Source organism: Acartia tonsa, chromosome 5 (assembly GCF_053477335.1).
Source record: "Acartia tonsa isolate MP-2025a chromosome 5, ASM5347733v1, whole genome shotgun sequence".
Lineage (NCBI taxonomy): Eukaryota > Metazoa > Arthropoda > Copepoda > Calanoida > Acartiidae > Acartia > Acartia tonsa.
This window is the reverse complement of record NC_137264.1, coordinates 8,595,729-8,612,248: the sequence shown is the minus strand read 5'-3', so window position 1 is coordinate 8,612,248 and position 16,520 is coordinate 8,595,729. Positions and strand designations below refer to the sequence as shown.

At 34.3% G+C, this 16,520-nt stretch overlaps 1 protein-coding gene across 1 annotated transcript in view; it reads left to right on the top strand.

The window, feature by feature from the left end:
• The window catches only part of LOC145318683 (anoctamin-4-like), a 53,445-nt gene that overhangs the window by 27,503 nt on the left and 9,422 nt on the right, over window positions 1–16,520 (top strand). The window contains exons 15-25 of the mRNA XM_080160123.1: window positions 879–982; window positions 1,544–1,582; window positions 2,245–2,319; window positions 3,074–3,147; window positions 4,379–4,475; window positions 5,121–5,178; window positions 6,245–6,330; window positions 6,921–6,960; window positions 7,250–7,281; window positions 15,471–15,568; window positions 16,404–16,506. Of these exons, the coding sequence (XP_080016249.1) occupies window positions 879–982; window positions 1,544–1,582; window positions 2,245–2,319; window positions 3,074–3,147; window positions 4,379–4,475; window positions 5,121–5,178; window positions 6,245–6,330; window positions 6,921–6,960; window positions 7,250–7,281; window positions 15,471–15,568; window positions 16,404–16,506 (806 nt within the window). The remainder of the gene's footprint in view (window positions 1–878; window positions 983–1,543; window positions 1,583–2,244; window positions 2,320–3,073; window positions 3,148–4,378; window positions 4,476–5,120; window positions 5,179–6,244; window positions 6,331–6,920; window positions 6,961–7,249; window positions 7,282–15,470; window positions 15,569–16,403; window positions 16,507–16,520) is intronic.

Below are 16,520 nucleotides of genomic sequence, written 5' to 3'. Positions count from 1 at the left end.
ATTACTAGTGACTTCGCCCCTAGAGGCCTTGTTTTGGAGAATGGGGGGGGGGGCCGGGGGGGTATTTTTCTAGGCCGACTTCTATTGTAGGGTGGTAGTACACTTCCCCAAAATATTTATAAACCTTCCCGGGACTCATGAGAAGCTATCCTGTTAAAGAGAACCTGATCGGTTCGGTGGTTAGCAAAACACTTCTGTACAAATAAACAAACAAACAAACTAACAAACAGATGGACAAACAGACAAACATCGTCTTACTTTGTATTTTAAATAAGTTTCCATGTGGGTTGCGCCCTCTCAAAACACCTAATGGAGCACATAAATATTGAAAATAGGGGGTGGGTGGGGTGTTTTTTTTTGTGTATATTTTGTTTATTACTTTAGGCCAGAAAGGATATATTGGGTAAATGGAGAAAGTCCCTCAAAAATCAGACATGTGACGTTATAAACATGAGTGATTATCCATCTCTTTTTTAGGGGTTTTCTTACCCACTTCTCCTTCCATCTCCCCCATTTTTATGACGTCACATGGCTGATTTTTGAGTGACTTTCTCCATTTACATATATTGGGTACTCAATGTGCGTTTTTTAAGGCGATAATTTGACAAGGTTATTACAGGGAGGGAGAGGACATTTGGCTTTTTACTATCCAAGTCCCCGAAGTTTTATAATAACGTTTTCTTATTCGTTGGCTTTACAACTATGGCAAGTTTTGTTGAATTTTGATTCGTTGGTTCATTAAGTTAAGTAACAAAACGTTTCAACCACTATTTGGTATTACCAGAAGGGGTATTTTTATGTACCAATTAGGTACAATTGGGGATTTACATCAATTTATTGGCTTTTGTCTTATCCCTTTAAACCCCTGTGTATTTCAGGTGCTGTATTTGTGGCCATGTGGAAGAGAAGGGAGGCCAAAATAGCATTTACCTGGGACCTGGAAACACAAGAAAATATTGAACAGAACAGACCAGAATATGAGGTCAAACCTTATATTAAAGTAACAGGATTTTGTCTGATTGTTCGTACCGAAGGATCCCGCTAACCGCCGAATCGGTATGGTTCATCTTTACAAGGTAGCTTCTCATAGGTTTGGGCGTAGCCGCTAGTATAACATATTCAAGTGTAATTCATCCCTGCAGGTCAGACTGCCTTTGAGAAGCATTTTTAAGGCACTTCTGTCTGTTTCAAGTAATTTTCTATCCAGTTTTGAAACGAAATAAATTTAGCTTCGGATTGTGGAGGTACTTTCCCTTAAAGCTTTCCAGAATCTATAAAAAAAGCTACATTGTAAAGGAGGACCATATCAGTCCAGCGCCAGATCCAGACAGACAGACAAACAGACACACACACACACACACACACACACAGAAAGAGAAAGAGAGAGAGAGAGAAAGAGAAAGTGAAAGAGAGAGAGACAGAGAGAGAGAGAGAGAGAGAGATAGGCAGATAGACATTCTGTTACTTTGTACATAAGGATTATCTTTCGTCATGGTTAATTTATTATTTTAAATTATTATTTAAACATTTATTCTTTGTTTAGACTTTAGTTCGAAGAAATAGAATAAATCCTGTTACGAAGGTAATTATTTTTCTATAGTATGGCTTCCAAACCGATTAATATTCGCTGGATTAGAACCGGTTCTACTGAAAAATTAAGTATAGCATCGTAATACAAACAATCTTCCAAGAATATTAAAATAAAAGTCATAGAATTAATTCTTGCTTTGTTAGCATTTTTCATCTTATAATTTTCATTTTCATATCCGCCTCTAAATAGCCTAAAACCTGCTCTCAAGGGTGTTAATTGAACAATTATTTAACACATTCACGACATCTTTCATCGATATTCAGACAGGCAGACATATATCCTAATACTTTAGTATGAAACTAGCAGCTACGCCCCTAGAGGCTTCTAGGGGCACGTAAAATGTTTTTCTTTAATTTATGTTAAAATCAGATTTTTACCCAAAAATGTTTCCATCGCAAGATGGGTTTAGTTAATTTTTTTTGCGATTTCTACTGGGAGGGTGGTGGTATCCTCCCTCTAAATATTATAAACCTTCCCAGGACCTATGAGAAGCTACCCTGTAAAGGAGATTCTGTACACACAGACAGACACACAGATATACTTTTATTTTTAAAATAAGTATTGGTCCCTCTGGGCTAGTAAAACCAGTTCTAATCTTATAATTTTTCATTTTTTTATCCGCGGAAAGTTGTTTAATAAGGATTAATTTTCAGAAGCTAGAGCCATATTTACCATCTTGGAATAAATCCAGCAGAGTTCTCTTCACATACTCGCTAATTTTGGTTATGGTAAGTGCCAGCAGGCAGGGAAGGAACATTGGGCTGTTAATTAAACTAGTTCCAGAAGTTTTATAATAAAGGTATCTTATTTGCTGGCTAAATATCTTTGAGGATTTTTCTTGAATTTGATTGGTCCGTTACGTTTCAACCACTAATTGTAATCTACAAAAGGAGTAATTTTATGTATTATCATTTGGGATGTACTTAAATTTATCGGCAATTGTCTTATCCCTTTAGATCCCTGAAGTAGAAAAATCTGTAGTAGCGCAGCTTCTCTATAGCCAGGATCTCAATCCGTCTCGACATTTGCATGGCTCTTGGGACCACCAAAACAGTTATCTCAAAAAAGTTTGTCTGTTTGTGTGTCATGCATTTGGAAACGAGTTTTAATTCTATAGTAAAGTTTTCTTTTCTTTTTATATTTGACTTTAAAGTTAAGGGTTTAAAACATTCCAATACAAGTTGTTGGCGGAGTGATAAAAAGGCCCTGTTTCTTTAAAGTGTCTTATTCTGTTATCTAGAAAACTAGGAGCTAGGAGTCACTTGAGGGAATGGGGTTGTCGAACCCCCTCCTAAATTTCAATTTTTGTTTTAATACGAATAATCTAGGGGCAATTTACCTTGGGTGGGTGGTGGTATCCTCATCCAAAATAGTTATAAACCTTCTCAGGACCTATGCAAAGCTACACTGTAAAGGAGAAAATTATCAGTTTAACGGTTAGCGAGACACACATCCAGTTACTTTTATACTTTATTTGTTAAGCTTGCCTCTGTATTTGCTGCTGTACTGGCTGTTATTTTCTACAGAATAGTTGTTCTTAGAATCATCATTTTTAGGTAGGAAAATTTTCCACCTAAATTTTTACAAAAAGATTCTTATAGTGCCTATAAAAAATGACGTCATACTGGCCTACCATGAGTCAATTTAATTTGTGTACTGGCCTATTATTGGTCATTTGTATTGTAGGCCGTTATATTTTTATATGCACTATAAAGAGCTTCTTTCTACTGTTATGAAAAAAGAAGAACAGAAAATCGCAGCAGCCTTATAATCAGGAAGATGATTTTTTTCTTCTTCAGATTTTAAATCATTATTTATATGTTTTGTTTTTTGAAACAATCAAGCCTTAAAATCTATTATATATTATGCATCCTAAAGTATTACCACACAATATTTGTTGAGGCTTCTATTTAAAATTGAATAATTTGTTAATGTTCGTTTGTCTGATTTGTTGATCTAACCACTTATATTCGATTAATACCTCTGGGGACGGTTAAAAACAGCAGGCCCCAAAGCAATGACATCTTAACTGTAAGACAATTAACCCTTTAATTGCACGACCTTTGTATTGAAGTCCTAACTGCGCACGGTAATGAGTTGCGCCTGTTTTGAGCCAAAGCATTCCCCCTACCTTAACTATCATTGTCGCGCATATAAATTAGCAGCGTAGGTTTAAGCGCAACGTCTTGACACAGTTACACCATACATCTTCCCCAACGATGAGCAGATGCGCTAAAGTCGCGGGTTCGAGCTTCACACTTATGCATGTTTTAATGCTTTTTAAAAGCGAGGCTTTTCTATAATAAGGGTCGGTCCGTCCTTTCGTCCGCAACGGATAGATTTTTTCGTTAATTTAGGCATGTTAGAATTTTCCTCTTGATTTCAAACTTTGTATGATGATTCCTCTAGGAGTTAGGTACGATTTAGAAAGCGTAGCAACTCTATAAACGTTACCAGAATGTCCGTACGTCCATTTTAAACATGCTGTTTTTTATCTTTTTCTAACAACAATTTTTTTGTGGTATAATGGTCCAATTGATTTGATTTTTAGGACAACAAAGTAAAAAGTTAAAAGCAAAGCATCTATATAATCAAGTCCTAAAAATGTCAGTATATCCTTAAACAGTTTTCTGTATTCAAGAAGTTTTGCAACAAATTTACGTATAATTTTGCCAAAACATTTATATTCTGATTATTCAGTTCTGACACTCTACAAAAGTTAATGTTCGTCTGTCATACCGTTTCAGGGCTTCGCACTTATGGATGTTGTCATCCTTGTTTGTGTAGGATGAGCGGGGACGAGTATGCTTTCTCTAAGGCGAGAATATTTGCGTCAGGGTCAGCAGCCACCATCAATTTAATCTTCATTATGACTCTTAACAGGGTAAGATTTATTAACTTTATTTCCTGTTTGGCTATGAAACTGATTAATATCCGCTGGATTAGAACCGGTTCTGAGCTATACTGATAAAAGATCATATATTGTATAACATTATAGATAATTTTTCACCAAAAATAAAATAATTCATATAGGATTATTCACTGTTTTGTTAGATTGGGCCTTAGGACTTTAGTAGGATTCAACAAAATTTGGGATTGATGCTATTATTTTTAGTAGCTACTCTATAATTCAATTTGTACAACCGTCCGTCTTTCAATCAGCTGTCTCAGCTATTATTTAAGATAGATTTGTTTGTGAAGATAACCCTTTACCAAGGAACATAGGTACATTTTACTTGGTCCGACGGTCTTTTGACCATGCTGAAATATTTTTTTTTGATTTTTTTGCTTTGTTTTTTATTACTTATTATTACCTCGAGCGAGATTGTTTAAAACTTTGAACACAGATTTCTCTCTTTGGTTTTAATTTTTTTTATAATAACCGAACATTATCAGCATTAAAAAAAAAAAAACTTTTGTTTTTCTTATCACGAATTGGTGTAAGATAGAGTGGATGAATTTTCATGCTTGGATTTCTCAAAAATGAGATTTTCATAGAATTATTTTATATAATAAGATATATTTTTAGGTATATACCTCCGTTGCTCTATGGCTGGTCAACTTTGAACGTCCCAGGACACAATCAGGTGCAATTTTATGCAATTTATTAAACCAAAAGAATTGTAATTATAATAGATGTATGGGTCATCTCAAAAAACGCCCATCTCAAAAATCGCCCATCTCAAAAACGCCTATCTCAAAAAACGCCCATCTCAGAAAACGTCTATCTAAAAAAAACGCCTTTTTCATAAAATGCCTACTACATTTTTAAAAATTATCTCGCAGTGAAACATCTCAGAAAACGCCTATCTAAAAAAACGCCTTTTTCATAAAATGCCCACTACATTTTAAAAAAAGCCTAATTTATAAATAGTATTCAATAGAATAATACAATGTATTAACCAAGATGGTAAATCAGACACACAAAAAGGTATTATAAGCAGATTAAGTCTTGTGCTCATATTTAGTAACTTAACATAAGAGACAAAATGTTGGGACGAAAAGATTTACGAATATACTAGTTTTGTTAGTCCAAGCATTCGGCACTTCGGGTCTAACAAAACTGGTTTTAATCTTGTAATTTTTCATTCTAATTTCTGTGGAAAACTGTCTATAATACTGTAATAATGTGATAAATAACTATTCTATTCTTTCATTCATTTTTTAGTAATTTAAGCTAAACAATCCTAAATCATCTTTTGTGGCATTTCTGTATTAACCATTGAATCAAACGCTTTGTTTACATCATATTGAAAAATCAATATGACAATCATTATACTAAAGTAACAGGATGTCTGTTTGTCTGTGTGTTTGTACTCTCGCTAACCGCTGAACCTATCGGGCACTTCTTAACAGGGTAGCTTCTCATAGGTCCCGGGAAGGTTTATAACTATTATGAGGGAGGGTACCACCACCCTCCCAAGAGAAATCACAATAAATCGAAATTTTTTTCTCGCATAGAGACTCCTTCGTAACATTGCAAGGTATCGTAGAAACTTGCATATTATTTTTTTTTAACCCAACATTCAAAGTGCCACTAGAGGCCTCTAGAGGCGTAGCCGCTAGTTTTAAAATAAAATATCTTCAAAAAGACACTTGACCATTAAAATTTCGATATTAAATGTTTAGATGACATATGATATTTATGTTTAGAATTTGAGCACAGCTTTACCTTCAAGATGTTTCTATTCCAATGTATCAATTATTACAGCTCTATACTATACATTGCATTTTTCAAGGTAAATAATTTCCAGTATGGCTTCCAAACTGATTTACATCCGCTTAATTAGAACTGGTTCTCAACCATACTGAAAAATCATGTATTGTGACGTATTTTATCCAGTTTTCTACGAATACTTAAAAGAACAATAAATTTAGTTCCAGTTTTGTTATCCCGGGACTTCGGCCACGCTGGGATAACAAAGCTATAATACGATGCAATAAATTACTATTCCTTCACGACTTTAAACACATTTCTTTTTTTACACCAGATCCAAACCGGTTTCCAAACATTGATTAAAATGGATACATCATTTCTTGGATCTTACATTAGATTTTCATGTTTTCTAACAAAGTGAAACTCACAGCGGGCTAAAATATTGATTCCCCCTATCCCCTCCCCTCCTACTGGATGAACTAACTGACCAATAAATGAGTTTTATATTAGCAACCTATATTTTTCCCATGTCATAATATCCACATATATATTCTTTGTATATCAATTGATGGAAAATCTTCATTATTTTTCATAAGCGAATAATACATAAACCTAATCTCCATCAAAACATTATTTCATTTATTGACCATAATTTATGATTTTATATTCTAGGGGCGATTCTTCCAACACCCTGGAGAAAAGATATCAAGAGGTTACTTTTTTATTTACTTTTCAAAAGGGTCAAATTTTAGGGAGGGAGGGGACGTGGGCTGGTTTTTTAAAACTAGTCTCAATAGTTTTACAATAACGTTTTATGATTTGGGGACTTTTTAAAATTTTAGTTAGTTGGTTTATTAAGTAATTGTAACCTACAGAAGGTGTAATTTTGTGTATCATCTTTGGGGATGTACGTCCATTTAACAGTCGTTGTCTTATCTCTTTAGATCCCTGGTCAAATCTACGTTTTAGTATTTAATTTTTAAATTTTTATTTTATTTCAGAGGCTGCTCTTGATAATTTCAAAGATGACAAGGAAAACAATTTTAAGAATTTAAGCATTGATTTCCCCACTCCGTAACTAGTAACTAATCAAGAAGCTGTTTATGGTGCCTATAAAAAATTATGCCATACAATACAAATGACCAATGATAGGCCTATACACAGACTTAATTACCAATTGCAGTCCAGTATACATTTTAATTGACCAATGGGAGGTAAAGTAAAGCTTTTTTTCTTTGTGTCCCTAATCCCTAGAGAGGCGGGGGAACCCTGCAGCGCTGCCCATTACCAAAGGTAACCTAACCTAACATAAAAATACTCCCCCCTCCACCATATTTTTTGAATTCTAGTTGAAAAAAAGTGGGGTTTGGGGGAAATTAGGTTGAAAATGTCAAAATACTAATAATAAGCTGTCCTTAAAATTAAGTAATTTCTGAGATTTTAATGAGCAATGCAAATGCATGCATCAAAATTGAAAAATGACGTCTTAAAAAACAAATGACCAATGATAGGCAAGTATATATTTTAATTGACCGATGGTAAAATATATACTGGCCTATCATTGGTCATTCGTATTGTATGACGTCATTTTTTATAGGCACTATAAGCTGTTTCATGCACTTGTAATTAAGATTGTTTCCACATGTAGTGCGACACAATAGGATATTGGTATGAGCTGTCTATATAACTTATAATTAAGATTGTTTCCACATGTAGTGCGACACAATAGGATATTGGTATGAGCTGTCTATACAACTTATAATTAATATTGTTTCACTGTGTAGTGCGACACAATAGGATGTTGGTATGAGCTGTCTATACAACTTATAATTAAGATTGTTTCCACATGTAGTGCGACACAATAGGATATTGGTATAAGCTGTCTATACATCTTATTTATAATTAAGATTGTTTCCACATGTAGTGCGACACAATAGGATGTTGGTATGAGCTGTCTATACAACTTATAATTAAGATTGTTTCCACATGTAGTGCGACACAATAGGATATTGGTATGAGCTGTCTATACATCTTATAATTAAGATTGTTTCCACATGTAGTGCGACACAATAGGATGTTGGTATGAGCTGTCTATACATCTTATAATTAAGATTGTTTCCACATGTAGTGCGATACAATAGGATATTGGTATAAGCTGTCTATACATCTTATTTATAATTAAGATTGTTTCCACATGTAGTGCGACACAATAGGATGTTGGTATGAGCTGTCTATACAACTTATAATTAAGATTGTTTCCACATGTAGTGCGACACAATAGGATATTGGTATGAGCTGTCTATACATCTTATAATTAAGATTGTTTCCACATGTAGTGCGACACAATAGGATGTTGGTATGAGCTGTCTATACATCTTATAATTAAGATTGTTTCCACATGTAGTGCGATACAATAGGATGTTGGTATGAGCTGTCTATACAACTTATAATTAAGATTGTTTCCACATGTAGTGCGACACAATAGGATGTTGGTATGAGCTGTCTATACATCTTATAATTAATATTGTTTCCACGTGTAGTGTGACACAATAGGATGTTGGTATGAGCTGTCTATACATCTTATAATTAAGATTGTTTCCACATGTAGTGCGACACAATAGGATGTTGGTATGAGCTGTCTATACATCTTATAATTAATATTGTTTCCACATGTAGTGCGACACAATAGGATGTTGGTATGAGCTGTCTATACATCTTATAATTAAGATTGTTTCCACATGTAGTGCGACACAATAGGATGTTGGTATGAGCTGTCTATACATCTTATAATTAAGATTGTTTCCACATGTAGTGCGACACAATAGGATGTTGGTATGAGCTGTCTATACAACTTATAATTAAGATTGTTTCCACATGTAGTGCGACACAATAGGATGTTGGTATGAGTTGTCTATACATCTTATAATTAATATTGTTTCCACATGTAGTGCGACACAATAGGATGTTGGTATGAGCTGTCTATACAACTTATAATTAAGATTGTTTCCACATGTAGTGCGACACAATAGGATGTTGGTATGAGCTGTCTATACATCTTATAATTAATATTGTTTCCACATGTAGTGCGACACAATAGGATATTGGTATAAGCTGTCTATACATCTTATTTATAATTAAGATTGTTTCCACATGTAGTGCGACACAATAGGATGTTGGTATGAGCTGTCTATACAACTTATAATTAAGATTGTTTCCACATGTAGTGCGACACAATAGGATATTGGTATGAGCTGTCTATACATCTTATAATTAAGATTGTTTCCACATGTAGTGCGACACAATAGGATGTTGGTATGAGCTGTCTATACATCTTATAATTAAGATTGTTTCCACATGTAGTGCGATACAATAGGATGTTGGTATGAGCTGTCTATACAACTTATAATTAAGATTGTTTCCACATGTAGTGCGACACAATAGGATGTTGGTATGAGCTGTCTATACATCTTATAATTAATATTGTTTCCACGTGTAGTGTGACACAATAGGATGTTGGTATGAGCTGTCTATACATCTTATAATTAAGATTGTTTCCACATGTAGTGCGACACAATAGGATGTTGGTATGAGCTGTCTATACATCTTATAATTAATATTGTTTCCACATGTAGTGCGACACAATAGGATGTTGGTATGAGCTGTCTATACATCTTATAATTAAGATTGTTTCCACATGTAGTGCGACACAATAGGATGTTGGTATGAGCTGTCTATACATCTTATAATTAAGATTGTTTCCACATGTAGTGCGACACAATAGGATGTTGGTATGAGCTGTCTATACAACTTATAATTAAGATTGTTTCCACATGTAGTGCGACACAATAGGATGTTGGTATGAGTTGTCTATACATCTTATAATTAATATTGTTTCCACATGTAGTGCGACACAATAGGATGTTGGTATGAGCTGTCTATACAACTTATAATTAATATTGTTTCCACATGTAGTGCGACACAATAGGATGTTGGTATGAGCTGTCTATACAACTTATAATTAAGATTGTTTCCACATGTAGTGCGACACAATAGGATGTTGGTATGAGCTGTCTATACATCTTATAATTAAGATTGTTTCCACATGTAGTGCGACACAATAGGTTGTTGGTATGAGCTGTCTATACATCTTATAATTAATATTGTTTCCACATGTAGTGCGACACAATAGGATGTTGGTATGAGCTGTCTATACATCTTATAATTAAGATTGTTTCCACATGTAGTGCGACACAATAGGATGTTGGTATGAGCTGTCTATACATCTTATAATTAATATTATTTCCCTGTGTAGTGCGACACAATAGGATGTTGGTATGAGCTGTCTATACATCTTATAATTAAGATTGTTTCCACATGTAGTGCGACACAATAGGATGTTGGTATGAGCTGTCTATACATCTTATAATTAATATTATTTCCCTGTGTAGTGCGACACAATAGGATGTTGGTATGAGCTGTCTATACATCTTATAATTAATATTGTTTCCACATGTAGTGCGACACTATAGGATGTTGGTATGAGCTGTCTATACATCTTATAATTAATATTGTTTCCACATGTAGTGCGACACAATAGGATGTTGGTATGAGCTGTCTATACATCTTATAATTAATATTGTTTCCACATGTAGTGCGACACTATAGGATGTTGGTATGAGCTGTCTATACATCTTATAATTAAGATTGTTTCCCTGTGTAGTGCAACACAATAGGATGTTGGTATGAGCTGTCTATACATCTTATAATTAATATTATTTCCCTGTGTAGTGCGACACAATAGGATGTTGGTATGAGCTGTCTATACATCTTATAATTAATATTGTTTCCACATGTAGTGCGACACTATAGGATGTTGGTATGAGCTGTCTATACATCTTGTAATTAAGATTGTTTCCCTGTGTAGTGCGACACAATAGGATGTTGGTATGAGCTGTCTATACATCTTATAATTAATATTGTTTCCCTGTGTAGTGCGACACAATAGGATGTTGGTATAAGCTGTCTATACATCTTATTTATAATTAAGATTGTTTCCACATGTAGTGCGACACAATAGGATGTTGGTATGAGCTGTCTATACAACTTATAATTAAGATTGTTTCCACATGTAGTGCGACACAATAGGATATTGGTATGAGCTGTCTATACATCTTATAATTAAGATTGTTTCCACATGTAGTGCGACACAATAGGATGTTGGTATGAGCTGTCTATACATCTTATAATTAAGATTGTTTCCACATGTAGTGCGATACAATAGGATATTGGTATAAGCTGTCTATACATCTTATTTATAATTAAGATTGTTTCCACATGTAGTGCGACACAATAGGATGTTGGTATGAGCTGTCTATACAACTTATAATTAAGATTGTTTCCACATGTAGTGCGACACAATAGGATATTGGTATGAGCTGTCTATACATCTTATAATTAAGATTGTTTCCACATGTAGTGCGACACAATAGGATGTTGGTATGAGCTGTCTATACATCTTATAATTAAGATTGTTTCCACATGTAGTGCGATACAATAGGATGTTGGTATGAGCTGTCTATACAACTTATAATTAAGATTGTTTCCACATGTAGTGCGACACAATAGGATGTTGGTATGAGCTGTCTATACATCTTATAATTAATATTGTTTCCACGTGTAGTGTGACACAATAGGATGTTGGTATGAGCTGTCTATACATCTTATAATTAAGATTGTTTCCACATGTAGTGCGACACAATAGGATGTTGGTATGAGCTGTCTATACATCTTATAATTAATATTGTTTCCACATGTAGTGCGACACAATAGGATGTTGGTATGAGCTGTCTATACATCTTATAATTAAGATTGTTTCCACATGTAGTGCGGCACAATAGGATGTTGGTATGAGCTGTCTATACATCTTATAATTAAGATTGTTTCCACATGTAGTGCGACACAATAGGATGTTGGTATGAGCTGTCTATACAACTTATAATTAAGATTGTTTCCACATGTAGTGCGACACAATAGGATGTTGGTATGAGTTGTCTATACATCTTATAATTAATATTGTTTCCACATGTAGTGCGACACAATAGGATGTTGGTATGAGCTGTCTATACAACTTATAATTAAGATTGTTTCCACATGTAGTGCGACACAATAGGATGTTGGTATGAGCTGTCTATACATCTTATAATTAATATTGTTTCCACATGTAGTGCGACACAATAGGATATTGGTATAAGCTGTCTATACATCTTATTTATAATTAAGATTGTTTCCACATGTAGTGCGACACAATAGGATGTTGGTATGAGCTGTCTATACAACTTATAATTAAGATTGTTTCCACATGTAGTGCGACACAATAGGATATTGGTATGAGCTGTCTATACATCTTATAATTAAGATTGTTTCCACATGTAGTGCGACACAATAGGATGTTGGTATGAGCTGTCTATACATCTTATAATTAAGATTGTTTCCACATGTAGTGCGATACAATAGGATGTTGGTATGAGCTGTCTATACAACTTATAATTAAGATTGTTTCCACATGTAGTGCGACACAATAGGATGTTGGTATGAGCTGTCTATACATCTTATAATTAATATTGTTTCCACGTGTAGTGTGACACAATAGGATGTTGGTATGAGCTGTCTATACATCTTATAATTAAGATTGTTTCCACATGTAGTGCGACACAATAGGATGTTGGTATGAGCTGTCTATACATCTTATAATTAATATTGTTTCCACATGTAGTGCGACACAATAGGATGTTGGTATGAGCTGTCTATACATCTTATAATTAAGATTGTTTCCACATGTAGTGCGACACAATAGGATGTTGGTATGAGCTGTCTATACATCTTATAATTAAGATTGTTTCCACATGTAGTGCGACACAATAGGATGTTGGTATGAGCTGTCTATACAACTTATAATTAAGATTGTTTCCACATGTAGTGCGACACAATAGGATGTTGGTATGAGTTGTCTATACATCTTATAATTAATATTGTTTCCACATGTAGTGCGACACAATAGGATGTTGGTATGAGCTGTCTATACAACTTATAATTAATATTGTTTCCACATGTAGTGCGACACAATAGGATGTTGGTATGAGCTGTCTATACAACTTATAATTAAGATTGTTTCCACATGTAGTGCGACACAATAGGATGTTGGTATGAGCTGTCTATACATCTTATAATTAAGATTGTTTCCACATGTAGTGCGACACAATAGGTTGTTGGTATGAGCTGTCTATACATCTTATAATTAATATTGTTTCCACATGTAGTGCGACACAATAGGATGTTGGTATGAGCTGTCTATACATCTTATAATTAAGATTGTTTCCACATGTAGTGCGACACAATAGGATGTTGGTATGAGCTGTCTATACATCTTATAATTAATATTATTTCCCTGTGTAGTGCGACACAATAGGATGTTGGTATGAGCTGTCTATACATCTTATAATTAAGATTGTTTCCACATGTAGTGCGACACAATAGGATGTTGGTATGAGCTGTCTATACATCTTATAATTAATATTATTTCCCTGTGTAGTGCGACACAATAGGATGTTGGTATGAGCTGTCTATACATCTTATAATTAATATTGTTTCCACATGTAGTGCGACACAATAGGATGTTGGTATGAACTGTCTATACATCTTATAATTAAGATTGTTTCCACATGTAGTGCGACATAATAGGATGTTGGTATGAGCTGTCTATACATCTTATAATTAATATTGTTTCCACATGTAGTGCGACACAATAGGATGTTGGTATGAGCTGTCTATACATCTTATAATTAATATTGTTTCCACATGTAGTGCGACACAATAGGATGTTGGTATGAGCTGTCTATACAACTTATAATTAAGATTGTTTCTACATGTAGTGCGACACAATAGGATGTTGGTATGAGCTGTCTATACATCTTATAATTAAGATTGTTTCCACGTGTAGTGCGACACAATAGGATGTTGGTATGAGCTGTCTATACAACTTATAATTAATATTGTTTCACTGTGTAGTGCGACACAATAGGATGTTGGTATGAGCTGTCTATACAACTTATAATTAATATTGTTTCCCTGTGTAGTGCGACACAATAGGATGTTGGTATGAGCTGTCTATACAACTTATAATTAATATTGTTTCCCTGTGTAGTGCGACACAATAGGATGTTGGTATGAGCTGTCTATACAACTTATAATTAAGATTGTTTCCACATGTAGTGCGACACAATAGGATGTTGGTATGAGCTGTCTATACAACTTACTATTAAGATTGTTTCTACATGTAGTGCGACACAATAGGATGTTGGTATGAGCTGTCTATACATCTTATAATTAATATTGTTTCTACATGTAGTGCAACATAATAGGATGTTGGTATGAGCTGTCTCTATACATCTTATAATTAATATTGTTTCCACATGTAGTGCGACACAATAGGATGTTGGTATGAGCTGTCTATACATCTTATAATTAATATTGTTTCCACATGTAGTGCGACACAATAGGATGTTGGTATAAGCTGTCTATACATCTTGTAATTAAGATTGTTTCCCTGTGTAGTGCGACACAATAGGATGTTGGTATGAGCTGTCTATACATCTTATAATTAATATTGTTTCCCTGTGTAGTGCGACACAATAGGATGTTGGTATGATCTGTCTATACATCTTATAATTAATATTGTTTCCACATGTAGTGCGACACTATAGGATGTTGGTATGAGCTGTCTATACATCTTATAATTAATATTGTTTCCACATGTAGTGCGACACAATAGGATGTTGGTATAAGCTGTCTATACATCTTGTAATTAAGATTGTTTCCCTGTGTAGTGCGACACAATAGGATGTTGGTATGAGCTGTCTATACATCTTATAATTAATATTGTTTCCCTGTGTAGTGCGACACAATAGGATGTTGGTATGAGCTGTCTATACATCTTATAATTAATATTGTTTCCACATGTAGTGCGACACTATAGGATGTTGGTATGAGCTGTCTATACATCTTATAATTAATATTGTTTCCACATGTAGTGCGACACAATAGGATGTTGGTATGAGCTGTCTATACAACTTATAATTAAGATTGTTTCCACATGTAGTGCGACACAATAGGATGTTGGTATGGGCTGTCTATACATCTTATAATTAAGATTGTTTCCACATGTAGTGCGACACAATAGGATGTTGGTATGAGCTGTCTATACAACTTTCTTTCATCATGTTTGGAAAACAACTTTTCAACAATGTCATGGAAATTGTTCTACCGTAAGTTAACTTTTAGAAAGTCCCTCAATGACGTCATAAAAATGAGGGATGAGGAGAGGAGGTGTGGCAAAGAAACCCCCTAAAAGAGTGATGGATAATCCCACGTTTTTATGACGTAACATGCTGATTTTTTGAGGGACTTTCTTCGTTTTCTAACTTTTATAGTGATTTCACACAAAGTGACTGTTGAGCTCTGATTCCCCTCTGTACCTTTTTTGGAGATAATTGTAAAAATGTATGGGGTCTATAATTTTTGGGCTACCTATAAAATGAAAAATAACCTGACCCAAAGTAAAAAACAAACGAACCAATGGAAAACTACCTCCCCCCCCCAAATTTTAACAATTTTAGATAACGTAAATTAAATAAGTTGCTTGATTTATCATTTAATGAATTATAGACAGTACCTGCTATATTTAACTGACAAAGCAACGCCCCTAAAGTCCTCTAGGGCACTGGAGGAGGGAGGGGGGTAAGTGAATTCTAAAATCCAATTTTCTATTTTATATTCAAAAAGAAAAGTTTAACTTTTCTTTAGGTTGGTCGAATCCCCCCCTCGCCCTCATTTTAATATTAGTTAAAAAGATTTTAATTTGTTTTGGAGGAGCTATTTTTTTAAATGGGCGATTTCTTTTGGAAGGGTGGTGGTACCCTCCCCCAAAATAGTTATAAACCCTCCCAGGACTTAAGAGAAGCTACCCTATAAAGGAGAACCATATCGGTTCAGCGGTTAGCGAGATCCTTCGGTATAGACAGACAAAAAAAACAAATAGCCAAACAGACATCCTGTGACTTTAATATAAGGATTTGATCTTAATTTTTTAATTTTTTATAGAAAATGTTATATTTGGTGGCGGAAGTATTTGTATGATTCTAACAGTACAGATCAAAATACAGATAGAAAGAAAAACAGATGGGAAATTGATTTCAACCTTCAGGTAAAACTAGGGGA